The sequence below is a fragment of the Ochotona princeps genome, chromosome 16, assembly GCF_030435755.1.
Source record: "Ochotona princeps isolate mOchPri1 chromosome 16, mOchPri1.hap1, whole genome shotgun sequence".
Lineage (NCBI taxonomy): Eukaryota > Metazoa > Chordata > Mammalia > Lagomorpha > Ochotonidae > Ochotona > Ochotona princeps.
In genome coordinates, this window is record NC_080847.1 from 7588342 (window position 1) to 7610110 (window position 21769).

General features: G+C 48.1%; 1 protein-coding gene across 1 annotated transcript in view; it reads left to right on the forward strand.

Annotated features, from left to right (window-relative positions):
• Positions 1–19961, forward strand: part of ADAMTS18 (ADAM metallopeptidase with thrombospondin type 1 motif 18) — a 117520-nt gene extending 97559 nt beyond the window's left edge. The window contains exons 16-22 of the mRNA XM_058674824.1: positions 4641–4782; positions 6316–6442; positions 9118–9322; positions 11972–12154; positions 13716–13913; positions 15703–15850; positions 19846–19961. Coding sequence (XP_058530807.1) covers positions 4641–4782; positions 6316–6442; positions 9118–9322; positions 11972–12154; positions 13716–13913; positions 15703–15850; positions 19846–19961 — 1119 coding nt within the window. The remainder of the gene's footprint in view (positions 1–4640; positions 4783–6315; positions 6443–9117; positions 9323–11971; positions 12155–13715; positions 13914–15702; positions 15851–19845) is intronic.
• The last annotated feature ends 1808 nt before the right edge of the window (positions 19962–21769 follow it).

Here is a 21769-nt window from a genome sequence, read left to right on the forward strand (position 1 = left end):
TCCCAGGACCTGGAAGCGTTTAAGGAGGGCGCTTTCCAGCTGTAAATTAGAGCCCCGATGCCAGTTGGCTGGAAAGCTTTCTGGCCAAAGTCCAGCTAAGTAGACGGAATCCCGGGCGGTCTTTCCAAATGTGTGCACTTAACAGCTTGACTGTGCCGGCTGACATGTGGCACGGGCTGGCTCGGAAGTGGCATAACTATGACATTGTGCCAATGTTGAGAGCAGTGGGGGTGCTTCTGAGACCTGGGGGCGGGGAGAAGGGGGTGGGGTTGACTTCTTCAGTGCTGATAATGGCACGGGACTCTTCTTGGTGTGGTTGCAGAAAATGTTGGTGTGACTGATGGGAGCTGTCGTTGCCAAATCATGTATGACCTGAGACATGTGCCCCGCATTCAGGAAGAGGGACGGACCTCAGTCATGTGGTTGTGCACATGTTAAGGATCCACCTGTTTCCCAGACAGAGGCTGTGTGCAGTGATGGTCGCACAGAGGCACTTGGGTATAAAGAAGGCCACTTAACTGGGGACTCCGGGCCTCACCCTTGGAGACAGGGAGAAGGTAGTGTCAACACAGGACCATTGAGACATTGTGTGTGTGTGGGGGGGGGTGATTGATTTCGTTTAAAATTGGGTCTGGGTGAGAAACCACAGACCTTACAGTTGGGCAAGGCTGGCTTTGTGGGCATGGGACCTGCACAGGGGTAGAGGATGGGTCTGTGTTGGCTTCAGTGCCCTTACTGCCATCCTGAAATTCTCAACTTTCTTTCATCAAGGGCCTTGTGCCTTCATTTTGCACCAATTTTTGCAAACTTTGAAGCTTCCCTGAGAGTGCAGTTGGTTTCTTAGACGTCTTTCAGTCTTTTTGAGGAGAGGGCTAAAGGAGAGGCATGCGACACTCGCGTGCCCCGAGAGCACAGACTGTTTCTAGGGGACACCAGACAGGAGGAGAGGAGGGTGGCTGCTGCACGTGTTGTCCTCAGTTGTCTCCTTAATGTGGGAGAAAAAAGGGCAGAAAAATTTTTTACCATTGAGAAATAATATGTTCATCCACGTTCTTTTATATAGATGGTATTGGTTGGTCCGTTTGTGAAATGTCTGAGGTCATGCAAGAACAAGTTCTCAGCTTTTTGCTGGCTTCTATAAATATCCTCACTCCGCCTACGGGATTACACATGTAAAACTACGTGAATTTATGGCTACTGAGGCGTTAGAGTCAGTTTTGAGCTATTTGGCTTTGTGAAGCTGCAGACATTCACTTATACATTCACTGAGCGTATTACGATGTTCAGCAAATAAAATAGAAATAGTATGTTGTGGATGCTACTGCCTGTAAAGCTGTAAGAGCAACACACACATAGCCAGCTACTATATAGTTTATGAGTTAGTGATTTGAAATTACATGTTCCTATGAACATTTATAGTAAATTGTAGAAGCTACTTCTCTTCTTGCTTTGGCTAGCCACATACATTTTAAAATCACTTTTATAATGGGGCGTGCATGTGTTCAACCTTCGTGCTTGAAATACTCCCCGCAGTGTTTTCCTTACCTTGAGCTCCCAGAATGTTACTTCCCTGCATGTCTTTTCATGTTTCCACTTGTCAGGAAGGGAAAGTAGGAAACACAGTATAACTGGTTTTCCCTTTTGGGGACTAAAATTAAAAATCCTCAAAGACACCTCAAGGTCTCTTTGTTGGCTTTGTGGCTGCTCGGCCAACATCACCATCGAGATCCGGTCATGGTGACGGCCCTGAAGCTGCCTTAGGTGATGGCGTGATGTGATGGTCCTCGCTCGTGTCACACAAGCACCTGTGTTCCCTCTGCACTTGGTTCTTAACCTGCCTTGCAAACTGTGATTGCTCTGTTTCCCTCGTGGGTCCCTCTTTTTCACCTCTGGGGGCGACAGTTCTGCTTCCTGAAGGCCATTGGCAGGGGCCTCCCTGAGGCTTCACAGACAGTGGCTGCTTGGATCAGCGCCAGTCGCAGTACAGGTGCTAACACAGGAAAGAGGTTCAAATTCAAAAGAATGAGATCTCTTGATCCATGAAATGTGGGGTGGGAGGGGGAAAAAAAGAAAGTGAAAGTGATTCATTTGGCGGGTGGGAGGCATGACAATTCCCAGGACAGGTGGCTGTTTCCTGAGACAGGGAAGGCTGAGGGAGGCGCAGTCTTCGTGGGACAGGAAAGGCCGGGGTGAGTTCAGTGTGTATGTTGATACGGAACTGTTGGGCATTCACTCCACTCGAGGGGCTGAGGGACTGAGTAAGCGCATGGAATCAATTCTTTTTCTTCACAGGGTGAATGGCAGCGTGTTGGCATGCTCGTGGGAATGACCCACTAGACAGGGCATGGCAGAGGGCTGGCAGCTGTAGTGGTGATGTCCTACAGTAGGTGAGGGAAGATGGAATTGCTGCTCGGTGACAGACATGGATTTGGACAAGGAGCCCAGGAGGAACAGCCTCCACGATGGTAGGGCAAAGGAGTCTGTGGGTACGGATGTGCAGATGGACTTTGCAATAGACAATTGAGTAGGCTTGCCATCTGCTGCAGTTTGATCCTGAGGGTCACCATGTCAGTCCCCCAGAAGTGTTAGGTGCAAGATAACTGCTTTAATGGAAGTAGCAATAGAGCTGAGTTGTGAAGCAGTGGTTCAGCGTCATGGCCTTGCAGGACAAGCTGCTGCCTGAGATCCTGGCAGCCCAGAGAGGCATTGGTGCCTGTCTGATCCAACTCCTTACTAATGTATCTGAGAAAACAGTGGGAGTTGGCCCAGGTGCTTGGGCCCTGCACCCACATGGGAGATCAGAAGAAAAGCTATGGGTTCCTGGTTTCAGCACGGTGCATCTGTGGTCATTACAGCCGAAATTACTCTGCATTCTTTGTTTTTAGAAGGCAATTTCAAGCAGCATCAAGAGTAGCGTCCAATTATAAAACTTCGAAATTCTAGTTTGATTACTACCAAAGCTTTCATTTCTACATTGCCTTTACATTGTATAACAACTATAACAGGAAACACTGAGGGGACCCCAAATGAGAAAATACAACATGGATTCCAGACAAGTGAAAAGTCATGTGAAGTTGAACGTGTGATTCCCAGAACTAGTTGTATGACCTAGCTGCAAAAATAGGAAAAGCTAAGACTAGAAGCATCTTCAGAGTTGCAGGATCCCTGCCTGGGACTCAGGTTAGGAAGCAACTTTTAATTCTGACCCATGAGAACTCACTACTTGTCTGAATGGCACTGCCCTGTTTTGGTTTGGATTGTGTTTTGGATGGCAGAGGGGGCAGATTCACCTGTGAGCATGTTGGTTGTTACTGGGAGGCAAATCAGTTGGGTTTTGGCACTGTGAAGCAATGTCCATGCCACCATAAGACAAACATTAGCCGTAATGTTTCTGCAGGTGCTTCAGCTGATAGCAAAATGGACTGTGTTTGGTAGCATGCCAAAGAGGGGTCTGGCATAACAAAGGACCTTTGAGGCGAGCTTCCCCACTTCAAGGCGAGCTTTCCACCAAACGGAGCTAGAGCCAGCGGTTCCTAATTTTAACTGGAAACCAACTCTGTGTTTTGGACATGAGTGCCCAGTTCTGGTGTGAATGAATTTCCACAAGACTCATGGAGAGGGGGAAAAAAAGCTATTTTTATCCAAGGAAGAGAAAGAAGTAGTTAAAAGGGGAGGACATCAAGGAGACAGATCTGTTTTGGGCCACATTAAAAAAACGAGGTTACATCTTTATGTGCGGTTTTATTTCAGCTCATCCTCTCATCATGTGTTTGATCTTGCCTAAGTTCTCTGTCGTCTTGGTTTTTCTCACTGAAAAAAAAAACAGGCCACTACATTGCTGAGTTGTTAGAAGAATGTTTGGAGTTACTGTATATTCTATGCATTTTCTAATGCACGGTGAGTGTCGGACACATAGAAAGTGTTCGATATTATTATTGCAGTGGTAAGACCTCGGGGGTTAAGTCCGTTCTGCTACATGGATTGCCAATCTCTAATTCTAGTCACACTTCTTTTCTCTTACCTGCATGTCCTAGGACATAATTGATACACACATTCTCTTTGGCTGAATTATCTGTGGAAACTCTTAGAAACCACTGTGAGTCTAGCATTGTGGACTCTAAGTGGGGCAGTCTGTGGTGTCTGGAGGGCTTCTCATGCCCAGCTGCCTCTGGTACCTGGGACAGAGCTTGCTAAGATGTGACTCAAGTTAGGGCACCTAAGGTATTTATGCAGATTCAGCTTCCACTAGTGTCTGTGAGGTATTACTGAGTGTGTGTCTGTCACGCTGGGCTTCTAAGTTAGGACTGAAATCCTAGAACACAACTAAGTTTTCTTCATTTTAATGCACAGATGGCTTTATTAATGGGTGCACCCCAAGTTGAGGGTTCTGAGCCAAGGGCAAATGTCAGAATCACATCCTTTTCCAGCAGCTGTCCAAATCATAAGTTTGATCCTAGAAAAGAATGCATTTTAAATACTATGGGAAAACTTTAAAAAAACATGAAGCCTATTTGGAAACAAATCAAGCAACGTGAAGGTACCAACATCATAGTAGTATGTTGAAAATGTTCAGCAATGTTTCTGGAATTCCAGAGTCTGACCTGTACTTTGATCTCTGATTTTTATCTTATCCTGTCCAGATTCTGATGCAAGGCAAAAATCCAGGGATAGCTTGGAAATATGCACTTCCGAGGACCGTGAATGGCACACAGCAAGCCGCCGAACGCCAGCGCCACGCCTGGAGTACCGTGCACTCCCACTGCTCCGTCTCCTGCGGCGGAGGTAGTCCATGGTGTCTTTCTGACTGCCAAGTGGCTGTCTCTGCTTAAAACAGACTTTTTCACTGCAGCTGTGTGGACGCTGCTTGGGGAATAAGCCAACAAAGACCCGTCGTTAATGGCACCAGGGCTGTAGGAAGCCAGTGGCAACACACTGTTAGAGGCTTGTCCCATGTAGCTAGGAACCAACTCTGACGCTGCTCAAGTGGCCCGCAAGCAGGGTTCCAGAGCCACACATCTGAAGCATCTGAGGGAGATGTTTGAGTTGCATTAGCTTATGAATGAGACAGTACATCAGACACTTCCCACAAGATTGAATTACAAGATAAGTTTCTGTTGGTCCAAAACCGCTTTGAAATCCATGCATAGTTTTTTCCATATACACCTTTTCCATGACATTTTTGAAGACTCCTTGTCTAAAATGGATTTACGAGTATCTGTTTTCTCAACTTCTGGATCACAGTTTAGCCAAATCCTGACTTTTCTGCTGTTATAAATCTTCCACTGGGACCTAGTGAAAGTAAAGTCGAGACACATGAGAACACACGCAAAACCAAGTGAAAACAAGCACTGTAACATGGCTGCGGTGCCACTGTGTCTCCTCAGGCCCCCGGGAGAGGCCAGGGCGGCCTCTTGCTGCAGAGAAGTGAAGTCTGAGAAGTAATGCGAGTGACCGTCCCCCAAGTAGGGGAAAAAACCGTTTTATTTAGATGGCAAAAAAATGTCACACATTTTAGGTGAGCCAGGCATTGTTAGCTGCCTTCTTTTGGAAGCAAGTATGCACACAGCCAGTTTTTGTTACTTTGTAGCAACCCATTTTTTTCCTGTGCATGATATGCACATTTGATAGACACATGTAAGAATTATGTATTCTTTTGCACAGTATCTTCACCCTCTGTTCTTTTGCATGGTGAGCAGCTTTGCGTGAGAATGTCTCCAACAGCGGCTGGGGATTGCAGGGACAGCACGGTGCTTGAGGAAGGAGGGGGATCAGATTCAGTCCCCACTGACAGGGATTCAATCCAAGCCAGAGGAGTAGGCGAGAGAAGTCTGTTGTGGAATTGCGCCCCAGCCTTGCTCGGGCAATTCCTGCCTACAACTCAGTGATGGTCCTGGCGTGAGAGAAGGCAGGTTCATTTACATCCTATAGAACACATTGCTGACTGTTGCAAGTTAAATGCCGCTGTGATTAAGCAAACCAGTGCACAAACTCATTGTGCAGCCTCCTAGAGGTGTCTCCTTAGAGTCGCTCTGTTTTCAAGAGTTTGGATTTACCACTTTGTGGTTCTACGGTACACATCACCCTTGAACTAAGAATTTGTATGTGAAAGTTACTAAAGTACAAAAGGTATTATCTCAGAAAAATGGAACTCAGCTTGCAGACTTTCTCAAAAGGAGGTGTTTTGATATAAGATTTGGATTTTCATCCTGTATGTAAAATATTGGATCCAGAGGTAGATGAGAAGCTGAGCTTGCAAACCATGTGGAGCTGCTTCTCCTGACCATTTTTACTGTGTGGTCACTGGTGTCTTCGCAGGTTATATCAGCATAAAAGCCGTCTGCTTACGAGATCACACACTGCAAGTCAATTCCACGTTCTGCAATGCCAGAACCAGGCCGGCCACTGAACCCAGGATGTGCAATGCTTTCTCCTGCCCAGCCTAGTAAGTCACCGGAAATGTGCGCGTGAGTGGCTTTAGTATTGCTAAGCGGTTGTGAAAGGCCATGTCAAAAGTGATTCAAATGGTAGTGGCAATTCTTAAAATAGGAGTAGAAAAAAAAAAGATGGTAGAAGTTGAAATCTGATTTGAAAACAAACAAAAAAAGGAATTTGCTTCACTCACTCACTTTGGCTGTGCAAACCCAACTTTGGGTAGTTTAAAATCTTCTGCAAGGAGATCTCTCCTTCTGAACTTAAACGTATATTTAAATGATACAGAATCCTATTTTACTTAAATGTACATGTGGTCGTATACCTAACTTTTCATATAAATCATCCAAGAATTTAAAAATCATAATACTGTGCAGACCATGAAACCCCAAAGGCAAATTACACAGTAGCAAGATACAAAATAAAAAGAGGGACATGCCAAGTGGTGACACCGCACTAATGGTGAGCCCACGGGGTTTCTTCTTGGATTGGTTTAAGCCACACTATTGTTTGGACACCAGTTTTAAGTCATCTGCCCAGCCAAATGGAGTCTCTTCTTAGTCTCGTTTATCTTTTGCCAAACACAGTTAGATGGAATGGGTTGAGCTGGGCCAGGGTTTCAGAGCGTCTTCATAAGTACTGTTGGGTTTGCGGTAATGCCATCATCTTACACCATCGCTTTTCTATACACATACATAGTTTTTCCTTGTAACTAATAGTGTATTTGTCATAATCATTTGGGTTTCAGTTTAGCAATCAACTGCCAACCCAGTTTTTTCTTAAGGTCTGGAAGCAGCTGTATCCCGAGCACAAGGAAGACAACAAGACATACATTTTTCTATATAGCTGTTTTAAAAGCATTCCATTAATTCTAAAAGGTGATGACCACACAGTGCTATTGGCCTTTAGAGAGTAATCTAACCCTTGCGTAGTGGAGGTGGAGGTGGTGGTGGTGGCGGTGTGGGTGTGTGTTTGCACAGTCAGCTGGCATGTGCTGACTTTGAGCATCCTGCCACTCTGTGGTTATTCCAGCCAGCCACAGAAAGGAACTGAATTAGGTGCACATCCATGGAAAGAGAGAGTTGAAGCTAGGCCCACTCTTAAAACCGATGAGCTGCCTGTAGAAACAGCAGTTTGCCCCGTTACAAACGTACTAGCCCTCTCAAAGCACAGCGGCTCCCTGTGATGAGCCTCATGTGGGAGTGGAGACAGGGAGGGATTGCCCCGCTCCCTGGCTTCTCCGTATGTTCTGCTGGAATCATGGGGCTTTTCTGAGACTTGGTCTCTGGGGGTATGCTAGAACAAAAAGCCTAGTCTACCAGAGCCTAAGAGTGGGTTTATCTGAGCTCGGCCTGTTAATTCCTCTGGCAACAACCAGGTCGTAAACATTTACACTGGGTCAGCCCTGAGCTGAGGGCTGAGAGCACCGAGCTCAGTAGCATTGGCTTGCTGCCACCAGGGAACCCACAGCTGAAGGAAAGGGGTGGATTAGAAAGAAGCAGTGGAAAGTCAGTGCAGTGTTTAAATATTTGAAAACAGATGCACTGTGGGGTCAAATGGATAGTGGAGGGGTGTGGAGTGAGGTGTGGGGTGGAGGAGGAGGGGGTAATGAGAAGTGAGCCTGCAGCCCAGTGTGGAAGGCCAGGCACATCGGGCAAAAACACTGGTTTTTCTAGAACTCTTACTCATCATATTTGTCATAAAAATGATGGTGTCATAAAAAATTGATAGACATACCATTTCCCTAAGCAATTGTTAAAACTAATTGTTTCTTCACATCTTGGAGAATACAAGTAATTGTGCAAATATGAGGACTGTACATCATCTTTTTTTTTTAAAGATTTATTCATTTTATTACAGCCAGATATACACAGAGAGGAGAGACAGAGAGGAAGATCTTCCGTCCGATGATTCACTCCCCAAGTGAGCCACAACGGCCCGGTGCGCGCCGATCTGAAGCCGGGAACCTGGAACCTCTTCCGGGTCTCCCACGCGGGTGCAGTGTCCCAATGCACTGGGCCGTCCTCGACTGCTTTCCCAGGCCACAAGCAGGGAGCTGGATGGGAAGTGGAGCTGCCGGGATTAGAACCGGCGCCCATATGGGATCCCGGGGAGTTCAAGGCAAGAACTTTAGCCACTAGGCCACGCCGCCGGGCTCTACATCATCTTTTAAATCAAAATTCCTTTCTCTTTTTAATTTTTAAAAATGTGTATTAATTTTGAGATTAGTGGAGTGGCTCGACAGACTAATCTTCCTCCTGCAAGCTCTGGCATCCCATGTGGAGACTCGGTCGAGTTCCGAGTGGTTCGGGATAGGAATGGAGGGTGTTTGGGACGCTGCACCTACAAGGGAGGCCTGGAAGAAGCTCCTGGCTCCTGGCTCCAGACTTTGGATCAGCTCAGATGTGGCGCACTCCCTCCCCCTCTCCCTCTTCCTCTCATGCAGAAGACAGAATTGTGTTTTCCTCTGGAGCTGAGCAGTGACTGTATGTGATGACTGGTGTTACATATGGGCCACCTTGCCCATAGGCTTCAAAATCTATCAAAGACCCGTTAGCATGAGTGATTCCTACTGGTGCCGAAATAGATGTTGGGCTTTCACGCGGTGATCCCCTTTCACACTAGCTGCTTTGGAAGTGACAGTGCAAGGTCTCAGACTCACTGCAGGTCGTTGTTTCTCGCTGCAAGCTGGATGCCGGGAGAATGGAGCGCATGCAGCCAGTCGTGCGCCGGCGGCCAGCAGAGCCGGAAGATCCAGTGCGTGCAGAAGAAGCCTTTCCGAAAGGAGGAAGCCGTGCTGCACTCCCTGTGCCCAGTGAGCACACCCACACAGGTTCAAGGCTGCAACAGCCAGCCCTGCCCGCCAGAGTGGAGCCCTGGGCCCTGGTCTCAGGTAACTTGAAAGGACTTAGAGTCCCCTACTCATCCGCTCTTTGCTCCCAGAGGATGGTGGTGAGATTAGAGAGGTATCACTTCTCCTTACAAGCTCTCTGTTGTTTGTCTCCTGGAAATGGCATCAAGCTAATGCGACACCTAGCAGGTGCATTTACCCCGTGTTTTTACATTCTTAGGAGGACTGACGTTTTAGAGCACCTGGCTGAGAGCTCAGCACCCTCCTTTGGGGCAGGACACCGGGGTCTGCAGGCCATCAAGGATGGACCAGTGAACACAGCCGGGAAAGACTAGAAGGTCTGGGGACCGACATATGACCTGGCTACTGAATTTCCAAAGTAAATGTGTAGCTCAGAGAAGGTCTCATTGTTGCTGCAGTGGACGTGAGGTTTGCTGTGTCACACACTTGTACTGGAAGGCCTGCTGTCACAAGGCTGGTGAAGGCACAGATCCATTTGCCATTTGCTGCTTAGAAACACAGTCCTACTGTGTCCCTTCAGCTGACTGCTTGCTGTCTGCTAAAGCAGGAAGACGAGCAATTTTGCAGGAGGGCCCCCCACCTGCCACCTTAAACACACACACACACACACACACACACACACACACACGAATAATCATCCGAATGATCAAGCCAAAGGGTACCACCTTCTTACTGAATTCAGCAATGCATTAACTCATCCTGAGGTCAAAGGAAAATTGTTTTATTTTTTTAAATACTCTATTTGATAAGAAGGGTTGGGGGAGAGATTTTTTTGTACACTGGTTCACTCCCCAAATGGCCATAGCCAGGAGTAGGCCAGGCTGAAGCCAAACATTTACTCTCAGTCATTCGTGTCTTCAGCTGTCTTAGGTGCCTATGTAGGGAACTGAATTGGAAGCAGAGTAGCCATGACCCAAGGCAGCACTGCTGTATGGGATGCTGGCTTTACAAGCAGCAGTTTAACGTGCACCAAAATACCAGCCCCAAGACTGTGTTTCTTAAATGCCAGGACTGTGCCTATTAGGGGAGTAAGAGGCCAAGAGAGAGAAAGAGTTATCTTGCAGCATGCATAGGGTTATGTTCAAATAATATACCATCTATGGGAGGGAGGGAAGCTAAGCAGTATGTGGTATTGAGTCTGAATGCTTCCTTTGCCATTAATAATCATGACCTAGAAAGACAGGCCTGGGGGGACTGTGTCAGCCAGCTGTGGGTGGTAGGCCTGCCTAAGGGCCATGTGAACTGGTAGCTTTCACGTGGCCCTCAAGGAAACAGCTTTGATGTAGTTGAAGGAATTTGCCTGAAATTGTCATGTAGAATTATTTGGAGAGTTTTGATTGTTGACATTTTTCCTTTTGAGAACTTATCTATGCTTCTATGTGGGACCACGAGAAAATGCACATGTCCCATGACTATTTGGGATCCCCTATAAATTCGGGGGGATCCCACAGCACTGGTTACTGAAATGTCTTCTTCCAGGAGCATTTGAGCCTCTTTGAACCATTTGAAAATCAGTTTCAGACTAGATTATCTTTAAATAACAAGTCACCCTCAGAACTTCAGTACATGAAAGAGCCACGAGGTATTTCGTGATTGGGTCTGGGGTCACATTGACTTGTCTGTCCTTCCCTACTGCTTGGCCGCTGTGTGACTGGTCTGGGCCAAGGCGTTTCTGCTCTCAGGATCTGAGATGCCTGTTGTGTCAGAGAAGGTTGTCAGGGCGTGGGGGATCACTGGCTCTGATCTGTGTGAGAAATGTCAGTATACAGAAGGCATTAAATAAGTGTTCTCTGCTGTGGCGGTTGTGACCATGGCCCTCCCCCAACCCTGTATGATCAGAGACAGTTCACATTATTCCATCAAGCAGGTTTAGGGCAGCGGCCAGCTGACTATTGTGATGAGGGGCCACATCTCCTATGGTCCTGAGAAGGGACAGCCAGGATTGTGAAGGCCAGGGTGGAGCCATGTCCCCGGAGAACAGACCCAAGCTTCCAGCCACAGTGTCTTCAGCAACCTTGGCAGGTTCCTAACTCCTCTGAGAGCAGGGAGATGCTTTGCTGCCAGGCCTGTTCCCCTGAGCTTTTGTGATGGTCAAGAAGGGAGGAATAAATTACCCACCAGGATTTGCATTGCACACATTTATTTTCAGACTTTCGATGAATACTTCGCTGCTCTCCCCAGTTGGCAGCCTGGAGACATCAGGAGAGTTGGGGAAGATCTGAGCATCCGCCAGACCTGTTTCTTTCATGCTAGTCGGTGGTTCCATATAGTCTTCCCTGTGCGCATGTGGCTGTCCTTGCTGGACGACAGCAGCTCAGCTCTTGCCTCGTGCCAAAGAACTGGTTCTACAATGTCCTCTCGTGGGGCTGCCATGTGTGCCCTCAGGAGCAAACCTCTGGCTACTGACAAATACACCTAATGCCTTCCTCTCTGGGTGGCCAAGCAGCCACTGGACATTTGCAACCTTGAAGGCGAATACTAAATTAGGGACAAGTCACAGAATGTTCTGGGTGTCTGGGTGATTCCTCCTGCCCCTAGGAGCTGCATTGGGAATTTGGTCCAATTGACTATTAAAAAGTGTATAGACATGGCATTAGCATATTCTCAGCATCTGCCCAGGAGAGGACAACTTGAAGAAGCATGCAAATATTTTTTTTCCTTTCTCTCTAGTGTTCAAAGACCTGCGGGCGAGGAGTGAGGAGGAGAGAGCTTGTGTGTAAAAGCTCTGCGGCTGACACGCTCCCTGAGACCCTGTGTGCTGACACCCCAAGGCCTGAGACCCAGGAGGGCTGCGTGCTGGGGCGCTGTCCCAAGAACAACCGGCTGCAGTGGGCCCCCTCTTCGTGGAGCGAGGTACGTGTGTGCGCACACTGTTGGAGCGGATGTGAAATGTTCTGCATCCAGACACACACACAGCAGGTGCCTCCTACTTGCTCTGCAACCGCCATCCTCCTGGTTGCTTGAGCACACGATGATCGGGCCTGTGCCCGGGGACAGAGAGGACACACAATGTCACACAGCACACACCCGGCACCGTGGGGAGGAAGGGCCGATGCTGTGATGACTGTGGAGCGCTCAGGGTCACCCCAGCCAGACTTCAGGAACAATCCGTGGCTGAACCTGACAGGTAAGTAGGAAACAGTTCTGGGCTGGAGGAGGTCAGTCCAGCCCAGCTAGCTTTTCAATGTTTCACACCAAAATCCAACCAGGCTTGTAATCTTGTAGTGAACTTTTGGAAAAGAATTTATGTGCCCTATACATATGAAAGAGCCAACAGGAATTTTAAATAAATAAGGCCAAAGTAATGGATTTGAGTGAGGGGAAGCAATGTAAAATAGCAACCTGTCTTGACAGGGGGAGGAGGGTAAAGTGTCATTAAGGCGTGGAGAGGGGCAGGGTCTTTGACCCCAAAGAGCCACGTGCTGTTTGCAAGCATATCTAGAGAGAAGGCGGAGGGACCGGTGAGTGCTGCATTTGGGGCTTGAATTTCATTTGAATTTTCAGGCCTAAGAAAAGGAGCTAAATCCAGAGGACAGTGTGTCATGTCAGCGCTTTTACTTAAGCCACGGGAGACAAAAGGTCCGCGGCTGGGGGAATGGTCAGGTTCGCGGGAGCTGGCGCGGCCTGGCCCGGCCTGTCCCCACTGCATCCGAGGCGTCCACTCCCTCCATGGCCTGTGTGCAGACGGCGTGACACTGTGCTTCTCTGCTGGCCTGTGTCTTCTAAGAGGTGATCGAATGGCTGAAGGTGTCAGTTTGAAACACATTCACCCAGTTTCAATCACCTGTCATCGGGTACTGTGGGCAGGAGCTGGGGCTGCGTATGTGGCTGAGCCTGGCTGGCCTGTGTGCAGTGGGGCAGCCGTCACCAAGGGAGAAGCACACTGTCCTTCAGCACACTGTGTGGCCACATGGCACTGGACTGACGCAGTCCAAGCCCCACTCATCCCCCCACTGCTCTTTAAAATATCCATGCTCATCCGTTCACCAGCCTCCCCTTTTACAATTCCTACACAGCTGAGTTATATCTTAGCCCAGTGTGAGGTTGACTAAAGGAACAGCTACTGATTAGACTGAGCTCTCAGCCCCCGTCTGTGCCCCACTTCTGTAGCACAGATCTCCGGCTCTTTGGAGAGCCCTCAAGTTCTCCTGAGCAGCCATCTGGGCACCTGTTCCTCCTGCAGATCCTCTTTCGGGCTCCCGCTCACATCCTTGGGTATTTCCCAGTCCCAGCTCAACTCTTCTGATGCCGAGGAGTAGACCTTACCCATTTCCTAACCGACAGTTTGGCTGCTGTAATTCTGAACTCACGAGCGGATTGCCCATGGCTGGTGTGTGTGTCTGTTGGAACGCATCAGCTCAGCAGCCTTTGCTACCGAGTTCTGCCCTCTGATACCACCTTTCTTGGCTTTTAGTGTTCTGCCACCTGTGGTGTGGGTGTGAGGAAGAGGGAAATGACATGCAGCGAGAGGACCTTTGAAGGCAAGCTCCTCACTTTCCCGGAGCGAAGGTGTCGCAACGTTAAGAAACCGCTCCTGGACTTGGAAGAGAGCTGCCGTGGAAGGCCTTGTCCAGCCCGTCCAGCCGGATGGTACTCCTCCCCCTGGCAGCAGGTATGTGCATGCACACTTAGGGCACTTAAGAGGGGCCGTGAAGTCAGTGGGTTCAAGCTCTTGAACCTATTCCATTGGTGCTGGGACTCTGGGAAGGTCCCATTATCTGTAAACCTGTTTTCACATCCATAATATTGGCATAGTAATGTCAGAGCAGCTTTTCTTTTACAAGTAACAAAAACTGTTGGCTGTTGCTAATCCTACCAAAGTCAGCTTCCGTATTTTAGAAAAGCTACTGCCTGTCTTAGCTGCCTTGGTTCTTACATTGTGCAGCTAGGTTTTGTCAGATCATTTCTTGGGCTTGTGCTAAGTACTTTAAGTGCATTCTGTCTTCTCGCATAAAGCGGCCCTACAGGTCAAGCTGAGAAGGCATGCAGCAGAGCCCGACACCAGCTGTGGGGTCGGGAGGAGTTTCTTGCCAGGGGCCTCAGCAAAATGAGTGTGCATAATGTGTGGTCACCTCAGCTTGGTTTATCTTGGCTTACCTTGGTTGCAAGCAGCAGGGGGCTCTAGGTCTGCCAGAATAGATCCTTGTGCATAGCACGCAACAAACAGGAGCCAGCGTGAGAGGTGCTGCTCCCGGGCATGAAGGTTCTGGAAATAGTCTATGCAAAATGCATGCATTTAAACTTTTTTGCAGCAAAATGGGATTTCCTTTAAATTCCATTTTCTCCCCCTAGCTTCTTACCTTGCTTGGGGCAATGTGAACTCTAAAGATGGACAGAAGGCCAAGGACACAGGGAGGCCCAGGCACTGCTGTGGACTGGTAAACACTGTGTGATTTTGCTCATCGCAGTTGCCAGCAGGCCTGCCATCCGTTCCCCAACCCTAGCGTATCTGCCACTGCTTCCTTTCCCAGGACAGTCTCGGCAGCTCCTGGGTGGGATGAGTTGTTAATCGCATGGACATACCTGAGAGTGGAGCTGACTCCAGAACTCCAACCCTGGCAGCAGGACAGTGAGAAGCAGCAAGAAAAGTAGAGTCCATTCAGAGGGTTGCATTTTCCCCTGGTATTTTTTTTAAAGATTTGTTTATTTTTATTACAAAGTCAAATATACAGAGAGGAGGAGAGACAGAGAGGAAGATGTTCTGTCCGATGCTTCACTCCCCAAGTGAGCCGCAACAGCCGGTGCTGCGCCGATCTGAAGCCAGGAACCTGGAACCTCTTCCGGGTCTCCCACGCAGGTGCAGGGTCCCAAAACTTTGGGCCGTCCTCGACTGCTTTCCCAGGCCACAAGCAGGGAGCTGGATGGGAAGTGGAGCTGCTGGGATTAGAACCGGCACCCATATGGGATCCCGGGGCGTTCAAGGTGAGGACTTTAGCCACTAGGCCACACTGCCGGGCCCTCCCCTGGTATATTTTTAAGCAAATATTTACATATTAGAAAATAAGTACTGGAGACATTACATATACACTTCAGGATTAGTCTGAAAAAATGACAGGCCTTGATAGTTGTCAAATTCCTGACTTTTTAAGAAACCATGGAATGTGCTCAGCCAAGTCTTAACATGGTGTAGAGCTGTCCCAGCTTTAACTGTCGCCTCACGGGGCGTGTATGGAACCATCTCCACACTGTGACTACCTCCCCGTGCTTATAAAGAATGGAGTTCCAGAACTGCAGAAGCTCCATGAGTCACGTGGCTGTCTCTAGCCCTTCTAATGTGACCCAGTGGCTCACCCGTGTCAGAGGGACGTCCACGGAGGGCCTGGCTGTGTCCTGACACGGGCTGGATGCCGTCAGACTGTGCACTCCACGGCTGCACTCAACTCCTCTTGCCTCTCCTCTAGTGCACGGTCACCTGCGGTGGAGGTGTGCAGACCCGATCCGTGCACTGTGTCCACCAGGGGCGCCCTTCCTCCAGCTGTCTGCTCCACCAGAAACCTCCGGTGCTGCGAGCCTGTAATACCAACTTCTGCCCAGCTCCTGAAAAGAAAGGTAAAGCTCACGCAACAATGCAATTGTCTTTGGAGATCATTTACCCAATTCCATCCTGCTGGCTTGTGCGTCACTTTAGGGTAGGGATCACATCAAGGAGAAATGGTGGGCCCTGCACACTTCCAGGGCCCACCAAGTAGGCTGGTGGATGGTGCTTGGCAGGATTAATGCTTAATCCTGGAGCAAGACCTCTCAGCCAGTATTTTTTACTTTAAAATGGGGAAGGACAGTGTTGTCTGGTAAACGACTATGCTCAAGGAGCTCACAGTTGAGACGCTTTGCCAGAAACTTATACTTGACCCAGCACCACACTGTAACTGCTTTTTAGTTAAATTCAGTTCAAGTAGGAAAATGCGAAATACCCACCGCAGGCTTAGCTGCTGCAGCTTAGTATTAGGCAATGGTGCCGGCCTTCCAAGCCTGAGGACCTCCTGCGTTCTCCACAGCTGCTCCCCCTGGTGTTAGATCCTGGTACTGCGTTGTTCCTTCAGCCCGAAGTTAGAGTGCATGAGTTTTCCTTTGGAGTCTTACAGCAGTAACCTCATGTTTCAGTTCCTCAAAGCCACACAGCTGTGTGGACACTGGCAGACTCCTACCTGGGGAAGAAAGGTAGATTTTTAGCAGAGTCACATTTTTCCCCTCATTTCCATCCTGTAGACAAAGACTTGGTCTACAAGACCAACTGACAGTGGGCAGCTATGAGGCAAGGAAGGCCATCTTGCAGTGTGGTCCAAGGAGAGGGGGAGGCCGTAGGTCCTGCCCCTCGCTCAGTGGGCTGAATCAGCAAGTGCAAGAGTTTATGAAACATGCTGTTAAAGCACCCTGCGTCCCTGGACTCCTTCAAAGCCTGCAAGTGCCTACTAAACATTTCCAGGAGTCCTTTAGGAAAAGCACTCCATACTGGAGTATTGTTATAACATGAAACATTGTCATCAAACCCATGCCAGCCACCACTAACTAGTCCAGTTCTTGTACCTTGTACAAGCTCTACTCCCAGCGACCCCAGCAGGTAGTGGGGACAGCTCAAGTAGTTGACCTTGAAGTCCCAGCTTCAACACCCCAGTCCTGAAGAGTGCACATGATTAAACTACTGGATATAGACTCTTTCTCATCTCTAAAATCTAACAAAGGGCAGTAAGCAGACCTCCTGGACACAGTACAGTGTCATGCGGCTGCCCAGTTGTAGGCATTTAACAAGCTGCTCCTTAGGAAGCCGGCGGCATTTATCATGTGAAAGACAAGGACCCAAGTAAAACCACAGATTTGAATCCATAATCAATAGTTTGTAGCTAGGCTGGAAAATAATGCCTGCTTTGAAGGATGGTTGTGAACATGACATCAAAAGGGTTATTTCATGAAGAGTCAGGCACAGATCATGTGCTGGAGGACACAAGGGGCAAAAGAAACCAATAACAAATCAGCCATTAAATATATAGTGTCAAAGCAGTGGAAGGTAACAGCGAGCAAGTTAGAGTACCTGGGAGGAAAGAGGTGGGAGGAAAGTGATGACGCGACGATGGAGCAGAGACCTCAACAGAGCAGAGTGAACGAGCCACGCATTTGTCTGGAAAAATGTTCCTGGCACAGGGAAGCGTCAGACCTAGTGCAACAGCAAGCCTGAGTGGCTGACCCGTCACTTATCACCAAGGACTTCAGATTTACGTCCAGTGGAGGCGTGGGATCTGGCTGGCGGAATAGGAACATGACTCACCTGACTGGCAACTGCTGCGGACCAGGGAGGGCTGGAGGAGGCTCTGCCAGGTCGTGGTGGTGGTGTGCAAGCTGCTACATTTCAGTCGATTTGGAAGACTGAGCCAGTGTTTGCTGTTGAAGGGTGGGGAGACAAGAATCGCAGAATTCTAACAATGATTTGTTAGCAATCAGAGTACCGACCCTGACGGCTTATCAGCACGCCTGTCCTGCAGGGGCCCCAGAGCCTGAACGGCAGGTACCTGCCGAGACTCCATTCTGCTGTCAGCAGGGCTGAAGGCTTGTTTATAAACGAGGACTTAGCACATGGTTTCAGGAGTCTGCTTTGGCCTTCAGTGCTTCCATGGCATGAGGCTCAAGCCAACTATGTAGATGATGCTTGCAAAACAAGTTTGGAAAAAAAAAAAACCCTGTAGTACCAGAGTGAAAACCTTTTGCTCCTGGTTTTCCATGAACTTCTTAAAAGTTTCCTTATCCAGAAGTATAATTTAAAGTAATATGGAAATACAAAAAATGTTTAGATGCAGGTTTACCTTACTATCTTCTTAAACCCATTTCCAAGTACCTCACTTCTGTAGGGATTCCAACACAATTCTGTGGTGTGTTGTTATTGTCTGTTTCATAGATCTTTTACCAAATGTGCCAGCAAGCTCTCCAGGCTGTACCATCAAAACATCTTTATCCCCAAGTTGACAGTGAGCAGCAACTAAATGGCAAAGACTATTTCAAATACTACATATAAAGCAATTAAAAGACTAACGTCCATTGCTCTTGAATTGTGCCTTACACAGGACAGATGGGCAGTAAGTAATCACAGTGACACTGAATGCTAATGAATGTAGGTAAAAGCACAGCAGCGGTCTGCCGGGAGCAGAAGGAACTCGCTGCTTTTTATACTTACTCAAGGAAGGTCTTCTTGATAAATAACCTTGGAATGGACACTTCAAGTTCCAAAGAAGCTATCCAAAGCCTTAGGAAAACTATTCCGAGCAGAGAGAGAGAATGGCGCCGTGTGCCGGGGAGGATCGGCACATTGGAGAGAGCGAGCCCGACCTTGGGAGCTGTTGTTCCTGCGACTGCAGCGGCAGCAGAGCAGACACTCATCAGGGTACAGAAAATGGAGTTGTCCAAACAAGAACCAAGGCTGGAGGAAGGAAGCCAAAGGATGCAAGCTTAGAAAAAGCAACAGGGCAGAGATTTGGGCAAGCCATATTCTAGGGCAGAGTGTAGAGGTACTGGAGGAAGAGACAGTAGCCTCAAGGTGGAAGACCAGGCATGTCCTGTGCAAAGTCTGCCTGTGGTCATGCCTGGGTACAGGGATTCTAGCTGAATCCAGGCTATAGGCACCTGAAGGAGGAAAACAATTCCAGCTGCTAAGGATAATGTTTTTACTTACATCTTTTCAAGTACACAATGCACCTTCATACAGACTGGAGCCTAGCTTCGGAAGTCTGCATTGACTCACCCTTTCACATGCAGTCCATGGTCCTGAGGCCCTGTGGAGTAGGAACCTAGGGTGCACAGCGGGCTGCTGCCAGTGGGTAATCACACCTGTTGTCTTACTGGAGAAGCTGACGACCTGGGAAAGGATGGCTGTTGATTGACACTTGCTTACTTGCAAAATGGCTCTGAAATGGACCCTATGCGGGATGGGGTAGCTGGACAGAAATGCTGGTGTCCTGACTACGCAAGAGCTGGCCTCTTGCTCCCTGAAGCAGATTGTTTGAGGGCCCCGAGTGCCCATTTAAAATCCATGAAGGTACTTGCACTGATTTATGTCAAGTGTGCATCATGGAGCAGGTGCATGGATTCCAAAAACAGTTCGCACCCTACTTATACCTTTTCATTCTCTTTTCCTATGAAATTCCTGAAGTATCCAGCCAGCAATGAGGCTCTCACTAGATCTGAGCCTGAATTTTATAGTTTTGCAAACTCACCAGGAAATTCTTCATGGCTCATTCCGGGTTCCTTTCCTTAGATGATCCACTTTGATAGTTTTCAGGCTCTGGGGAGATGGAGAGGCAGACGTTGGTCTCTGACCAAAAAATAGATGTGAATTAAAAAGCCATGTTCAATCTGTTTATGTGTTGCTAATGGCTATGGTCCCTTCTGCTCTCATGGTCTGTCCCGACCTCGCTCGCCTCCCATCATCCTGGCACACAATGGGAAGACCTCACCCAGAGGGCCACGGTAGGTGGACCCTGGGTCTTGTCTGCAGTGAGCGGAGTCTCACCTTGAGCCAAGGCCCACGATGCTGGCTGACACCCTCCTGTTTCTTCTTGCAGAAGATCCATCCTGCATCGATCTCTTCAGCTGGTGCCGCCTGGTGCCTCAGCATGGAGTCTGCAACCACAAATTCTACGGTCAGCAGTGCTGCAAGTCATGCACAAGGAAGAGCTGAGCATCACATCTCGCCCCCAGCCCCTCTGAGCTGGGGCCTTCTCCTTCCACGTTGAGACGGAGCTGCCGCTGAACCCCACAGCCCAGCCCAGCCCAGCTCGGAGGAACACACAGGTTGTGACCACCCCCTTCCTTACTCAATCCCCCAAAGCATGTGGTACTCGGAAGCACTTGAAAATGGGAAGCGATGACATATCTGACTTACAAAAAATATTTTGATTTGCACTGTCATAAAAGAGGTAATGGCTCATGTCGGATTTAAACAAAATACCATTATAGAGACTCACAGCTCACCACGCCCTTTGAGTTTTCAAGGATTCTGTCGTGTGAAGGTCTTTGAAGACTTGAGGGTAAGGACTGAATGCTTGGAGCGACCACACAGGGCTGGGTCATGGTGCATCGCTGGGTTGCAGAAGCCAAGTGGCCCGCAGCCCGGCCAGGAGTCCCACACAACAAGAAGCCCAACGGTGCTCACAGCTGCGCTTGCTGCTGGACTGGCAAGCCTCCTGTTAGGTTTATTTAGTGTGTGTTGTTTATTACTTTGTTTAAAATATATTCTGTTTAGAGTCTCCAAGACTAAAATTAATGACTTGAAATGTGTTCTGAGAAATAGCCTGCAATAGGGCAACATGGAATATTTAAGATCTCCAAGCAACTGAGACTCACACTTGGCCAGGGGAAGAGAGGGGACTCACGGGTGGATAAACCTTCCCATGTTCTCAGCCTTGTGACTTCTTTGGGTGCTGGTTGAGCAAGTACCTGGGAGGCCAGTGGCCGCTCTTTGGGAGTGAGAATTGGTGCAAACTTCCTTTCTAATAGCCCAAAGGCAAAACAGCAGAGGGCGTGGACCCCATCATTTCAAATGCCCCTCCTGGATTGTCTGAGCTGCTTTGCTAAATAAAAGCCCGCGGTGGCTCTTCCATACCAACTGACACGCCTGAACTTGGCCTACTATTCAGGGAACAAGAGAAAAAAATGGCAATAGAAATCTATTTGTCTTCTTGCTACATTAATACTAATAAATCATAATATGCCAAGAACCCTTCAGTGAATGAGAGAAGTTTGGTCTTTCAGATGAAATTACAGTCATCGGAAGCCAGCTGTTGGTAGGCATTAACGAGTTTTAAATTGTTCTCAATTGGAAAAACACCACGCTGTTTTTGCCAAAACCAAAGTCACTTACAAGACTGGATCCTTCTGTGACTATTTGAGAAGTGCTTATAAAGAGCATATTTATATAATTCTGCTCCATTCCTCAACCTCGTTGAAGAATGTGACCCAATTTTACTGCTTAAAAAAAGCCCAGTTCAAACCAGGCTTAGCCAGCTCAGCAGCACCGACCAGACAGCGGTTAAACCTAACAGCATCCTTTTTTCCTCTTCTGATCAAACTCATGGGTCCGCACATGGCTGAGAAAGAATGATTAGGCATTTCGCTCAGTTTTTGTGGCTTGGCCTCAAGTACTGAAGGTTTTATCATCAGAGAAAGAAAGTGGTTCCCTTCCATCACCCTCTTCGCCCTCGGAAAAAGAACAAGCTGTTTGTTTCTTTATATAATTACCCTTTTATTTTATGGAAAAATTAATTTATTAATAGCCTATCCCTATGTGTTTCCACTTGCTCCTAAGTGATATTAATTCTGAGGGAAAATGTTAAAAACCATGGATTATAGAAAGGTCAAAATATATGTGTAATATTTAATTATTTTATAAGTTTTATAAATAAAAGTATCTGTTCATCTCTGAAAGCTGTTAAGTTCTTGACTTAAGTGAGCAGTTGTTTCTGAAACGATGTAACTGTAAATGTTCAG